This window comes from Triturus cristatus, chromosome 3_1 (assembly GCF_964204655.1).
Source record: "Triturus cristatus chromosome 3_1, aTriCri1.1, whole genome shotgun sequence".
Classification (NCBI taxonomy): domain Eukaryota; kingdom Metazoa; phylum Chordata; class Amphibia; order Caudata; family Salamandridae; genus Triturus; species Triturus cristatus.
In genome coordinates this window covers 682,893,041-682,907,119 of record NC_140583.1, presented here as the reverse complement: position 1 = coordinate 682,907,119, position 14,079 = coordinate 682,893,041, and the positions used below count along the sequence as shown (strand labels likewise).

At 49.1% G+C, this 14,079-nt stretch overlaps 1 protein-coding gene across 3 annotated transcripts in view; it reads right to left on the bottom strand.

Moving 5' to 3' along the window:
• LOC146860800 (SITS-binding protein-like) overlaps positions 1-14,079 on the bottom strand; it is a 695,607-nt gene that overhangs the window by 188,197 nt on the left and 493,331 nt on the right. For all 3 annotated transcript variants that reach the window (XM_085644760.1, XM_085644761.1, XM_085644759.1), the window contains exon 4: positions 8,672-8,822. In XM_085644760.1, coding sequence (XP_085500886.1) covers positions 8,672-8,822 — 151 coding nt within the window. The remainder of the gene's footprint in view (positions 1-8,671; positions 8,823-14,079) is intronic.

The following is a 14,079-nucleotide window of genomic DNA, read 5'->3' as shown; positions in this document are numbered from 1 at the left end:
ATGCAGCAACTTTCTTTTTCTGAAACGGAGGATGCTGACGTGGAAAGTCGTCCTGCTTGCCTTTACCATCAGCCGGGCGGGGCTGCTCACATCCTTGCGGGGCACCCCGACCTCTGCTGCGTTCTCCTCCATCGGCTTGTGAGACCGATGTTTCCTGTGAAGAACAAGGAGAACATTGATCAGGAACCTGAAATCTATCAGGAGACCTAATTCTCGCGCGATCGCGCAACTCATATGTGAGTTGAGTTGACACTGGTAATGGCGATGCAGGACGCGACCCTTGTTTCTGTTGCTGCTTCCCCTGTTTTTTATTTTTCCAATTTTGTTTACGAAAAACTGGACGGTCGTCTTTAATAGACTTAACCTCCTGAGTTTACGGTTGAGCTGCTATTTTAGCAAAAGGCTGAACATCCAAACTATTGCGGCCAATGGTCTTATAAGCCGCTGAAATAATCTTCGGTAACTGCCGGGGTTAGACGAGGCGCAACTCATTTGACACTTGAATGTTAATCGCATCTCCCTTGACGTTAGCAAGGATGAGATCAGCAACCACATCAAACACGCCGACAAGCCTCATTCCCAACTCGACCGCCACCTCCGGACCGTGCTCATCCTGAACACGCTTAATTACAGAGGGCAGTACAGTCATAGACGGTGTGCCGAAGCACTTCGCATAGACTGCCGCAAAAACGTTACCCCAGTTCACACAATCGGTCACCTCAGGTATTATGTCTTTCTGCAAACAAATTGTCAGAATCCTGTGTTTCTCCACCGGAGTCGTATTAGGAAATACTGCTTACAGCTGGTCAAATTTCTCAGCAAGCCAATAAGGCATATCGTCCTTATTCTGGGGGCGCTTGCTCATTACCGAATTAACCATGATGGAACTAATAGAAATCCCGGCCGGTCCAACTGGTTGCGTCGCAACCCCAGGTGCCCCCACCTGGAGATTGCGTGAGATGTATTGCACTAAAGCCCTGTGTACCACTATCAAGGCGGTATGCAGCTGACGTACGTCGTCCACTGGGGCTTGCAAATAACGTGGATGTGGTGAGAACCCGGCCAAGACTGGCCAAGTGGCCCCAGGGATAGACAAGGGGCCTAACCGAACCAGAGTTACAGCATGGGGGAGGGCGCCACTAAACCAAATACGATGCTGCCATGCCGAAATCGGAATCTCTTGTGTCCTATATGGTGTGTAATTCGCAGGTATCGCAGTGGGAGTGTAAGTCTGGAATGTTTCATCATCCGCATTTACTGCAGGAAACGTAACCCAAGAGTAGAAAAGCTGAAAGGGGAACGCTGCATCGGCACTCACCACAAAGATTACCGACGTACCATTGTCGGGCACCCCAAACTGCGTCAGATGACGCCGGAGCGCTGCGTGACTATGCGGAGCTATATTAATATCACCCACGAGGATACAGAGAAGAAAAACAATCTATATCAAATGTAGCACAAAAAGGGCAGTAATTCAAAATGTAAACCTTTTTTAATTGTCCCGCTTGAATGAACCTATAATTTATCCATATAGGTCGGTTAATTCGTCACTTCTGTCAACTGGAAACAGGAGTGAGGGTGTTGTGGACGAATATAAGCACTACTACTCATGCACAGAACTATGCACAGGAAACCAGGACCTCAGTGAATTGCGGTGTACCAAAAAACTCATCTCAGTACCCAGAACCCCTATCCAGCTAGCATCAGTGTCTCATTCATTCTCCGTACTACAGCGAAGCTTCCAATGATTGGACAACCCAGAACAAGCGACTTAGGGTACTCTCAGGAATGGTGGGAATCAAGAACACTCTTTCGTTTTTAGGTTCATACCAGTCCACAATGTGAGTAATCAGAGACACTGAAAAGTTTAAAATGTTTATTTTTAACTACGTGCTCTAAGATGCAGTATTTTGGCTAACATAAGAAGGCAAATGATTAGAAATAAAACAGTCATCACTGTTACAATTCCATAAAACACAAAGGGAGAAATCATGTTATAATGATAGTGGAAACAGGTCTTCTAGCACCTTGTGTACCACCCTCCCTGGCTAGAAACTAGGTTTTATAATTATAGAAGGTCTCTAGGTTTAAATGGGGAATCCCATAGCTCCAAGATCAGCTGAGGTGAATCACATCACAGGATCAGCAACGCTCTCTGTAGATGGAAAAGTTTTCTCCAAGTGCCAGTATCATGCATGCAATGCAATATTGAAGGCACCCGAGTTTCAGATATTTGCAGCTGTGTGCGTGTTGTGTCTAGAGCGTGGGCGTGTCAACCTGGATCAACAGCATACATTGTTATTTGACCTTGAAGGCTTCTGCACACAGTGTGCAGACTGAGGTCTCAGTGTAAGTCTAGGGATGTGAAAAACAGACCGTTCTTAAGCGAAGAAAAGCAAGCGGTTTAACTTACAATAACAGATACCTGTAGTGTTGTGCGCAAAAGCGGCAAAGTGGCAAGCTGGCGTTTAACTTCTAATACGCTTATGCTAACATAGCAATGTGTGCAAGCAGAACCCTGTCTTCCCTACACCAGTAGTGGTCAACCAGTAGTACGGCCCCTCCTTGGCGCAAAGTCCCCACAGCGGTCTTCGGTAAGAGCTCTAGGATTTGGGTGAGAAAGCAATTACTACTACCCCCTCTTGGCGGTGCGGCTTTACTGTTTTCTGTGTGTGAGCTATAGTTTCATCTATGGGACCGCAGGTCCTTCGTAGAGATGACCGAATCGTCTTCTCACACCTCCGGGGTCACGCCGCCTCCACCACAACGCGCCCCGCCAGCGGCACAGCCCGTGGATGCTGAGTCGTTATCTGGGCGGGCCTCCCCGTGCACACGGCAGCGTCACCCTCTTTTCAGCGCCAATGATCACCCCAGCGCGTTGTGACCGAAGCGGCGGGCCCCACCCAGTCTGTCCCGGCTCCAGGGCAATGTTCACTCAGCATCCAGACCTCACCGCAGCCCTCCACCGACGGCACCTCACAGGGAAAGAGGCAGCGAGCCCCAAAGTGAAGAACCACGTCGTGCTGCAGGCCGCACACCGCCAAGCAGTCAGCCAGCATGAGTCGATCCTCGACAGCAGCTCCCAGGTGTGCGTAATACCCGGTGCCTCCAGTATCCTCTGCCGCGAGCCCCAGGAGCTCTCAGCAACGTTGCCCCAACTGGAGATACAATGCGCTGCCTCCCAGCCAGCTACGAGGGTTGAAGGAGGAAGAGGAGGGACGAAGACCTTCAAATTCGGTCTTGGCTCCCGGACACGGTAGGGCAACGCAGGATCAATGGCACTGAGGGGCAGCCAGCCAGAGAACGCCCCTCGCAGTCCGCAGGGGGAAATCCGTGCAGGCATAGGGGCGGTGAAGGCCGTGGGCTCCTGCTCCCCCCCTGCAATCGCGGTGTTACGTGCGATCTCTAACCGCAATCCGCGGTGGGCCGTAGTTGGGGCCGGGGGGGAAATCGAGGGATAGAGACCCAGCGGGCCCTTACCTTCAAAGAGTCGCCGCTGGGGAGCTCCACATAGAGGCGGCTTCACTGCCTGGTCCTCGGTCTCCACAAGGGCCTCCGTAGGCTCTCTTCACCCAGTGTCGCAGCTCAGTAATTAAGCGATTGTAGGCCGTTGTTGATGGGGTTTTCTGGTCGGCCGGTGATCCACCGGCGCTGCTGGTGATCCTGTCCCGACAGTTCAGGAGTTATGATGGATTTTCAGGGTTTTTGGGCACGGCTCCGGCGGAGCTCTCCTTTCAGGCGGCCATCTTTGTCGGCGCCAAGCCACGCCCCCCCAAATTATTTTATTATTAAAGTGAGATCTTCTATCTGATTCCAAAGTTACTGGAAAACCAAACCACGAAATTAACTATGCTGTCATTTCTCCAAGTAGGATATGCCTCCACACACCTTGAAAATAAACATATTATGACAAGGACGTACTACAATCCCCTGCATGGTGGCAATTGTATGAAATCTAACTGCAACCTAGTTATCAAAGTAAACATATAACACATTTATGTACACAGAAATGTTCACGAAACAAAGATTTGTTTGTAAAAACAAAAATAAAACAGAATTATTTGAGCAGAAGTTACTGCTGGTGTTTTTAAAAAATTGTGCAAAAACCTAATGCTTCCTCCATGCACCAGAGTGAATGAGGTGGCATGGCCTGCGGGAAGACTTGATGGCATCTCTCGGATGAGCTCCGGGCCAGCTTTCCCTGTCTGCATTGGTCACATCAGCTTCGAAGGCTAACCAAACACTGGAAAATGTAGTGGAGGGACTGGGGCACTCTTGGTTCCACCGGCAAAAACAGAGAGTTTAAACTAATTGGGAGAGGACTATCGATGCCTGGAGCCTCACCCTGACAAGAATTGTGGTTGCTGCTTGACCAGAGCTCACACCCCAGTAAACTCCACAATTCAATTTCTTACATTGGTGATCAGCAGTGAAGATTAGGACTTGTATTTGTACAGAGCCATATCTGAGTTCTAAATTCTCCCTGAGTGGTCTTTTTGCTTTATCTGAATTGTTGTGCCTGATTCCGCACCCTCAAAGATGGAGTTTGAGCTGGCCAACATGAATGGCTATTCTGTGGCACAGCTCAATTATTTCTGCAAAGAGATGGGACTTCCAGCCTAGAGCAACACCAGGAAGCTTGGGCTTCAGAAGGCTTTGAGGGCCTGGATGGAAGTCTACCATTCACTGGTTACAGCTACAGAAGGAGATGATGATATCGACAGGCAAACCTTCATTGCTGACCTCAACCTTATCCAAATCTGTGACAGTCCTACCCTCAACCTTGGAGTGACCTTATCTCTGAGGTCAGCTACACTGACAGAACTAGAATCTATCACTCCGTGTGACTGGACAGACCACCAGTGTATAACATTCCTCATCACAGAATTGCTGCCTTAAAAAAAGGTGCAAATAAACAAAAACAGACATTGGATAAAGAGCACTTGTAACATTAACCCAAATTATCTGTCATCTGTCAGAAGTTGAAACCTTCCCCCTCCTGAGGACATGTTAGATGTCTAGGTCCTTACTGATCATTACAATAACTCAATGACAACCATCCTTGATGCTATGGCACCCCTCCAACTTAAAAGAATGTCTACCAAAGTCTCCAAACTCTGGTACAATGGTAGCCTAAATGCTGAACAACGCAATCTACGATTGGTTGAATGGTCATGGAGACTCTCCCCCTCTCTAGATCGCCTCAAACACCTGAGATCTTTACGAAGTATTTACAACAAACACACACGTAGGTCCAAAGCAGACTTCTTTAGGAAACAGCTAAATGAAGCCAGAAACTGTCCACAAAAATTGTTTGAAATAATCAAATCGCAGTTCAACATTCAACCCTTCCCTCTCCGGGGGTCTAATCTGCAGCTTCACAGTGAAGAACATTCCGCCTTCTTCCTGGGTAAGACAAAAAAGATTGAAAATGACAGATAGCATTTGATCTCCTTCCTGCTCCTGCACTCAACAACCCCAATCAGTCCGTTTGGCCTAAGCGTTCTACGCACTTCCCCAAAAACAATGCCTTGATGTGCTCATTCGAAACCTATGATGAAGCTACCATATTAAAAATACCGTCTACTCTCAAACCTGCAAACCACTTCATTGATCCACTACCCTTGAATCTCATCAATGAGATAAAAACCCCACTGCTCCCACTCTGGACCAAAATAGTAAAAGCTTTGCTACGTCAATGCACCATACCAGAATGCCTCAAGTCAGGACAGGTTAACCCCATTCTTCAAAAACTGAAGGCGGACCACAAGGATCCAAATAACTTCCACCCTATATCCTGCAACCCGACTCTTTCTAAGCTCACTGATAAATGTTTCCATATCCAGTTACGCAATCACATTGAGAAATTTCAACTAATTTTTAACTGAGCATCCTAAGGAAAATCAAACCCTTCTCCCTGCGGATGACTTCAAAACAGTTGTCCAATCTCTAGTGATTTCCAGATTGGACTATGGAAATGCAACTCTGTGTGGCCTAACCAGAAATAAGTTGCCCCCCCCCTTAGAACCTCACTTAATGCAGTTGCAAGGCTTGTTACTGGATCTAAATGCAATACCAACATCACACCTGATTTGAAGTCTCTAAACTGGCTCCCTTACGAGGAAAGAATCCATCTAAAAATTGCCTGTTTAACACACAAAGCCATTCACTTCAACACCCTGACATTCATTGCACAAAAAAATGGAGTTATTGGTGGCTCTAGAACCTCTAGAAGCGCCTTATCGTTACTACTCAAACAACAGAAATTCAAGAAGAGAAAAACATACAATTGTGCCTTCTCTGGTATCGTGCCGACAATTTGGAATTCCCTACCATCAGAAATCAGAATCAACCCATCATCTGCATCGTTCAAAAAACAAGTGAAAATACTATTGATGAACACATTCTTGCGCTACTGCCCATTATCTTGACACTCCCACACTGATAAGTCACCCCGGGCGCACTGGTTATCTACCTCCTGACACTATGCCTACTTTATGGATATCGCTAGAGGACTAGAAGGATTTCTTCTCCCCCCGGGTACAACCTCATCTGGAACTATTGTTGTGATCAAATGTATTGTTTATGGCCTGCCCTACCTCTCTCCCTCACCTTTTATTCTTTGTTTATACTCTTTGGATGGGCTCCCGGTAGCTCTCCATTCCTGCCTACTTCTCACGACCTCCAGTACTTTTATTGTGATTGTTGTACAGTTTATTATCATTATAATTTACCGATTTGCTCACCTGTAGATATGTAAAGTGTTCTAATACCCTTTTGGGTCATGTTTACGCTATACAAAACTTTTACAAATAAATAAATAAGGAGAGGATCTGCATGCCAGTCCTGAGAAGAATCACTTTGCTGAGGACGGTGATATATCTATTGAGATGGAGCTACCTGTCAGAGCAAAGAGTAGTATGTTTCCCCAAGGCTTGTCCTCAGAGGATCTCGCAGACAGAAAGTCAGCTCAGGCTGGAGATGGGCAAAATCAGAATGAATGAAAAGAAACTGGCCATGGATGAAGAACAAAAGAGACTGGCTATAGAAGCAGAATAATAGAAATTGGCCATAGAGCAAAGAATTGCTTTAGAGTGGTGGTCCCACAAAGAAGCCTTTAAGAGCTGGACCTCAAGGCCTGACAGGAAGGGTCCAGCGGTGATGGTGTCAGCAATTCCAGAGTGCCCTCTGGAGATAGGAGGGTTCATATTCCCAAAGGTCTAGTACCTGGTTTTGCTATGGGGGATGATATCGACAAGTGGTTTCAAGCATATGAGGTGGCTTCCCAGATGCATAGGATCCCTGAGGAGGATTGGAGGGCTAGCCTCTGGAAGCACATTCCAGGCAAGGGAAGGGATGGCCTACTAGCATCCCTTCAAAAGGGAGACTCCTTTTGCAAGGCACTAGATGCTTGGGTGAAGGGCAGTAAAGTGAAGGATTATCAGGGGCTGTACAATTGGATTGCTAAAGAGGACATGTTCAATCATTGTTTTGCAGATCTGCACCAACACCTTATTGACAGTAAGCTCACTGACCCCAGGGAGAGTCACAAAGAGGCTGAACACTGGGCAGCACCAGGGTCCATAAGAAAGTATTTGGGGGGATCACCACAGGGGTTGGCAGGGTCCCCACCAAAGGAAAGAGGGGGAGACAAACATAAAAACCGGGAGTTCTTTAAAGGTCCCCAAACTACTTCTAAGGGTCAGCACTCTCAATCCCCACCTGAACAAAAGAAGAAATGGGGCCCGATTCATAGAACTAACAAGACAAAATCCTAAACTTACTACCATTTTGGTATTCACAGAAGGCACTTACTCATCAATGAGTAAGTGCCTTCTGTGAATACCAAATTGAGTAAGTGCCTTCTGTGAATACCAATATGAGTTAGTGCCTTCTGTGAATACCAAAATGATAGTAAGTTTAGGATTTTGTCTTAAGTTAGTTCTGTGAATCGGGCCCATGGTTCTCTGATAGTAAGTCTTCAGATGAATGTCCATAGGTTGGGCACTACAAGGAGGGTGCAAAGTGTCCCAAGCAGACACAGCCCCCAATGGTGGGCAGACTCCGGGGTTGGTTAGTGTAGCTCTTGGGGAGGAGATTGCCACAGCTAGTATGGGGTACAGCATAGAGGTTACTTTGGTGTCCCAGGGTGCGGCAGAGATGGTGTAGAGTACTCACATGCCTAGTAACACTAGGAAATACAGGCAGTGGGTCACCATCAATGGGCAGAGGCTGGAGGCTCTGAGAGCCACTGGAGCACAGGTAGTTACTAAGGCATTCCACCAGGTATTGCAGCCAACAACCATACGAGTCACTACCCATTGACTCTGGCTGTCTTTGAGTGGGGGGGTCTTGATTCCTTGCGGGTAGCTGTAAGTCTATCTATGCCTGTGGACTGTCTGCTTGGCAGTGATCTTGAACACAACTGCTTTCATAATAATACTGTGGTAAAAGGGGTTTGCACCAAGCACTCCCTTACTCATCAACCAATACATGTTCTAGTGCCAGCCAAAAATGTTTTGTTATTTGGCCCAGGTGCTGCTTACATTTAAGTTATTGGATTTGAAACAAAGTAGACAGAATTTATAATTTTGTCTAACTTTTGGCAGCACTCTGCCAATGCAACAATCATTCCACTTCAGCATTACATTTTTTTCCAGAAACCACATACCATGTATGAAAGTAGCAGTGTGGAATGTTCATCTATAGATACAAATCCTTCTCCCAGGTGATGCCTCTTAAGTTTATTAGAGAATGATCGGAGGTCTCTTTCGATTTTGGCAGCAGAATCAGACGCCCCGTAATGTCTCCACAGAGGAAACCTGAATAAGGTGTGAAAACATATTTGTTAACATTATTCAAACAGATATTGTCACCAGTGTACAAAGTGTAGCTGTTAAAAGCATGGTTTATAGTACAGAACGCGTTTACACCTTAAAGAATGGCAGCGCCTTCAGTTGCTGGTATGAGTTCCCCCGCACCCACTATTACTAATTCCCTCAATGGTGATTCCTTTAAACTGGAAACCACCTACATGCACGTGCTGGGAATCACGGATTTTGTACTGCAAATCAAGTTTATCATATTTTTCCACAAATTGAAAAAGCCAAGCATCAAGTATTCTCGCAGTGTGTGTAACAAGCGTCTCTGGTGAAATCATTAACATTGTTTTTTGCCGGACAATTCACATTCCAGATATTTTGCTTTGAGAGACCTGAACTTGTGGTATACACCCTCTAAATGTGCTTGGCACCTGCATATCCTACTTCCACCGTCGGCAGTGCTATATCCAACTCCAATGCTGTTTCTTTAAGGTTACCCACCTATAGAATTTCTGGCTGTGGAATGCTCTTTCGTCAACGCCTGTGCCCAACTGAAGGCTGAGTTCTAGTTGCTCTTTAAAATCCAAAAGGTGACATTTACTCGTCGGCCAAAAATGCTGCTTCACAGACTAACCAGAGAAAAACAAGTCTAATTTTTATCCTGTACTACTCTCCAGCCCATCTATTAGTAATATTTAGGTATAATATTTTCCTATTTCTACATTAACTGGAAGTAAAGCTTTCTTTTCGTGAATGTTGGAATTGCTCTTGTTGATGCTGATATCATTGCCCCCGGCAAGGGTAAACGAAGTATGTGGAGATCACAAAACTCAATGGGGCATTAGATCGATTCTGTGAGGATGAATAAGAACAACGACTCGAGCCCAGGAGTCGGCTTCAAAACTTTTCCTAATACCTTCCCCTGCCTTCTGCTCTGTTAAGATCTGGGGTTCTGCTGTGTAGCAGGGTCATGAGGCATACTGGGTGGGGGCGTGCCACGTGCGTGGGGCCTAGCGCAAGCAGCGCGCAGGAATCACACAGACCCAGATTCTTAGTCGGGCGCGAACTGAACTCGTTCGCCCGCCCCTTTATTTTATACACGTGCTCACGTCCGCCGATGTGAGCGCAAACTACGCATTTCGCATTGCGCTCTAGCCAAAGGCTAGAGCGCTAACTGTAACATGCTCCAAGGCAGCGTTAGCAGCAGCAAAATAACCAATGAAAATACACGCCCACATTGATCCAAGAATGTCGCAGCCTGAAATGACACAAACAAGGCCATTGCCTGACGTTCGACCCATCATTCTGATCAGAGGTCGTGGGCCTCATTTTGGGAACTTCTTGAAAGAACTTTGTTGGAGAACCTTCTCTTTCAGAGAGCTGATAGTGTAAAATTGTTGGAAATGACCCTCTTTTACATGGTATTCCTGCATATTTTTGCCTTTTGTTGCTGAACCTGTTTATTGGCAATTGCACTCTGTGCACTTTGGTAAAGTGCTTGTGCCTTGACTCGTCAATGACCACTTTTTCTTCATAAAAGTCTCTAAGTCAGAAAGTAAACATTCTGCCGTGCTGAACCTGGTCCCTCTGTCTGAGCCGTACTCCAGCGTCGTTGTTCTTAATTTTGAGCCAGTCTAGTGCGACCAGATAACCATTGTTGGCACTATTTTTAATTTAAAACTGTAACATCCCTCTCCAAGTTAGTCCTTGACAACAGTCCCAACTTCAATTCGCGGCGCCACTTACTTGACATGCAAAGTCCCGCAATCGGCTGCTGGGCCTGGGGTTTTCTCTTAGCCCATACCTCGCAGTTCCCTGAGGGGTCGGGGCTTGGGTCGTTGGTGCGGCCTCTTGCTCTGGTCCGCTGTCCGGGCGTTCGGCATTATCTGGACCGGCCCTTGGGTGGTCCGGCGAGACGGGGCTAGGCACACCCGCTGGGAGAACCCCTGTGTCAGGCTCTTCACCCACAACTGTAGCTTCATGGTTGACCGCCGGCCTCCTCACCACTTTGAACCATGAGATGTTCCGTGTGACCAGCTCGCCTCCCCGGCGCACTGTCACCATGGTTCCGTGCCGGTCGACTACTCTCCAGTAGCCCTGTTCATCCCGAGTCTTGAACATTCCTCCGGGTCGCCGCTCTCGTAGAACCACCATATCCCCCGCGTGGACCTCCCTGGGTACCGCCCTACGCGCCTTGCTGACTTTGTCGATGCGCTCCTGGCGCCTCCGGAACACACTCTCCGCGTCGAACGGCGGGGCTGTCCAGCCTGGGGCGACTGGTAGCCCGTTTCGGCGAGCCCCTTTGAACATCAGGGCCCAAGGTGCTTGACGAGTGGAGCAGTGGGGGGTGCTGCGGTATTCCCCCAGAAACCGCTGCAGTTCTTGTTCTGGGTCTGACTGTTCCGACACGGCGATGCGCAGTATTTTGTTGATGGTACGCATGAGCATTTCTACCTCTCCATTGGCCTGTGGCCACTGCGGGGTGATGCGTCGATGGCGTATGCCATGGGACTTTAGGAGCTCTCCGAACTCGTGTCCTTGAAATGGGGGCCAATTGTCGCTCCGCAGTTATTCGGGGCACCCAAACATCCCGAATACCTTTTCCAGGACGGGGCCCACGTGCACGAAGGCCGTGGACGGCAACGCCTCCGCTAGTGGGTACTTCGAGTAGCTGTCAATGATCACTAGCGTGACTCGCCCGTCCGGTAGGCTCCCGAAGTCCACACTGATCTTCTCCCACGGGCCTTTCCCATGCTCCTCGGTGATGATGGGAGCCGGCGGTTGGGCTCCGCTGGTCAACTGGCATGACTGGCAGCTGCGAACCGCGTCGTCTACGTAGGTGTCCATGCTCAGGAACCATACTTTCTCCCTCATCCGAGCCTTCATTCTCTCTGTTCCTTGGTGTCCTTTGTGCGCCAGTTGCGGGGCCAGGGTCCTGAGGGCAGCCAGGATGACGATTCTGGATCCTCGGATGACGAGCCCTCCTCTAGTCACGCTTAGCTCGTGACGCACTCTCCACATGTGTTGGAGATCATCTCTCCCTTCATGAGACCATGAGTTTGCTGCCTGGAGAAAGTGCTGCCAGGTTCCTGTGAGTATGGTGTCCTTGACTTTGATGAGCACTTGGTCTTGTTCGGCCGCCTCCAAGATTTCTTCTAGTGTTAAGGTTTGGGGGCACACCAGGGCAGCCACCATGTCGAGATGACCTTCACCATCCTCTTCCCCATCCATCGGTGTCGGTTCGCGGTGGGTCTCGGGGTGTCGGTATAGAAAGTCTGCTGGGTTTTTGGCCCCTGGTCTGTTTACCACAGTGAGGTGGTACTGTTGAAGGTTGATGGCCCACCGTTCTATTAGTGGGGGCGGATGTGGCGCCGTCCCTCGGAACAGTGGCACTAGCGGCTGGTGGTCAGTCACCACCGTGAATGGGTGTCCGCACACGTATAGATGAAAGTGACGGCAGCTCCACCGAATGGCTAGGGCTTCGCGCTCGATTTGGGAATAGCGCTTTTCTGTGTCGGTGAGGGCCTTGCTGGCGTACGCCAGGGCTGCCCACTGCCCGGGTTCCTGCTCTTGCATTAGGACTGCGCCTAGTCCTACCGGGCTTGCGTCCACTAGGACTTCAGTCTTCTTGCTCGGGTCAAAGTAGACCAGTGTGGTCTGGTCCAAGAGGGCTGTCTTGATTGCCTTAAACGCTGCTTCTTCGGCATCTGTCCATCGCCACATTACCTCGGTCTTGGTGAGGTGTCTGAGAGGTTCGGCTAGAGTGGCCAAATTCGGGATGAACCGCCCACAGTAAGTGGCCATCCCCAGGAAGCTGCGGACTTCAGCTACTGATGCCGGAGCTGCGGCCACTTTGATGGCGTGGGACTTCCGGGGATCCACTTGGATGCCTTCTTTGGTGAAGACGTAGCCGAAGAAGTCGATGGTTTGTCAAAATAGTTGGCACTTCTCCCGGTGCAGGGTGACACCATGTTCTTGCAGCCGTGACAGTGTGGCGCGGACATGCCGATAGTGTTCTTCCACCGTCTTGGAGTAGATGAGGATGTCGTCACTCACGTTTAAGACACCAGGCAGTCCGAGCAGGATATCTTTGATGGTATTTTGGAAAATCTCTGCTGCCGAGGAGATTCCGAAATTCAGGCGTTTGTATCTCCTCAGTCCTAGGTGTGTGCTGAACGTAGTGATGTATTGGCTTCCCTTTGCCAAGGTGAGCTGGTGGTATCCTGCGTTCAAGTCTAGTTTGGAGAACCACGAGCTCCGTTTAAATCAGACACAATGTCATCCATAGTCGGTGTGATGTGTCTCTCGCGCTTGATAGCTTTGTTTGGCAACCGCATATCTATGCATAAACGGATTTTCCCCGGTTGGCGAGGCTTCTCTGCGATCACCATGGGTGATACCCACGGCGTGAGTCCGGTCACCTTCTCGATCACTCCTGGCTCTTCCAACCTTTGGAGTTCCTCCTCCACCAGCGGCCATAGGTGGAACGGTATCCGCCTGTGCCTGAGGGCCGTCGGTGCCACCGCAGGGTCGATGTGAAGATGTACCGGTGGCCTCTTGATCTTCCCTAGCCCTGAGAAGAGGCCCTTGAAAGTATCCAGCAGGTCTTCGGCTTGCTTGTCCTGGATCTTCCTGAGGAACGCGATCAGCCCGAGGTCCTCGGCTGCATGACCGCTGAGTAGGGTGTCCACCTCCTGGTCAATGACGTGAATGTCAATCACTATTTCTGAGTTTTCTGCACTCACCGCCACCGTCATCTTCCCTTTTAGCGGTAACGGCGTGTCGCTCCCATAGGCGTAGATCTTGGCCTTGGACTGTCGGAGCTCCGGTCTCGGCCTGAGACGGTTGTACTGCTGTACGCCCATTACTGTCACGGACGCACCTGTGTCTATCACCGCGTTGACTTCCGTTCCTGCTATTAGTAGGTCGCATCGCGGCTGCGGTCGCCTGGTACTTTTCAGGGCTTTCGTGAAGGATATGAAGTACGTCTCTTCGCCATCTTCAGACTCGGTGCTCGAGTCCTGGTGGCCCCTGGCTTTCTTATACCTGGGCGGTGGTTGGGATGACAGTGACGTGTGCGAGAGCTGTCTTACCAGCTTTCTCTGCGGCTTATCCCATTTGCTTCCGCCCTTCTGTGTCTTCCTCCGGCAGACTGACGCGAAGTGATTTTCGATCCCACAGTTTGTGCACACCTTCCCCCTGGCTGGGCATGTTTTGAGCGGGTGATCTTCGTACCCGCAGTACCCACATAGCCGGG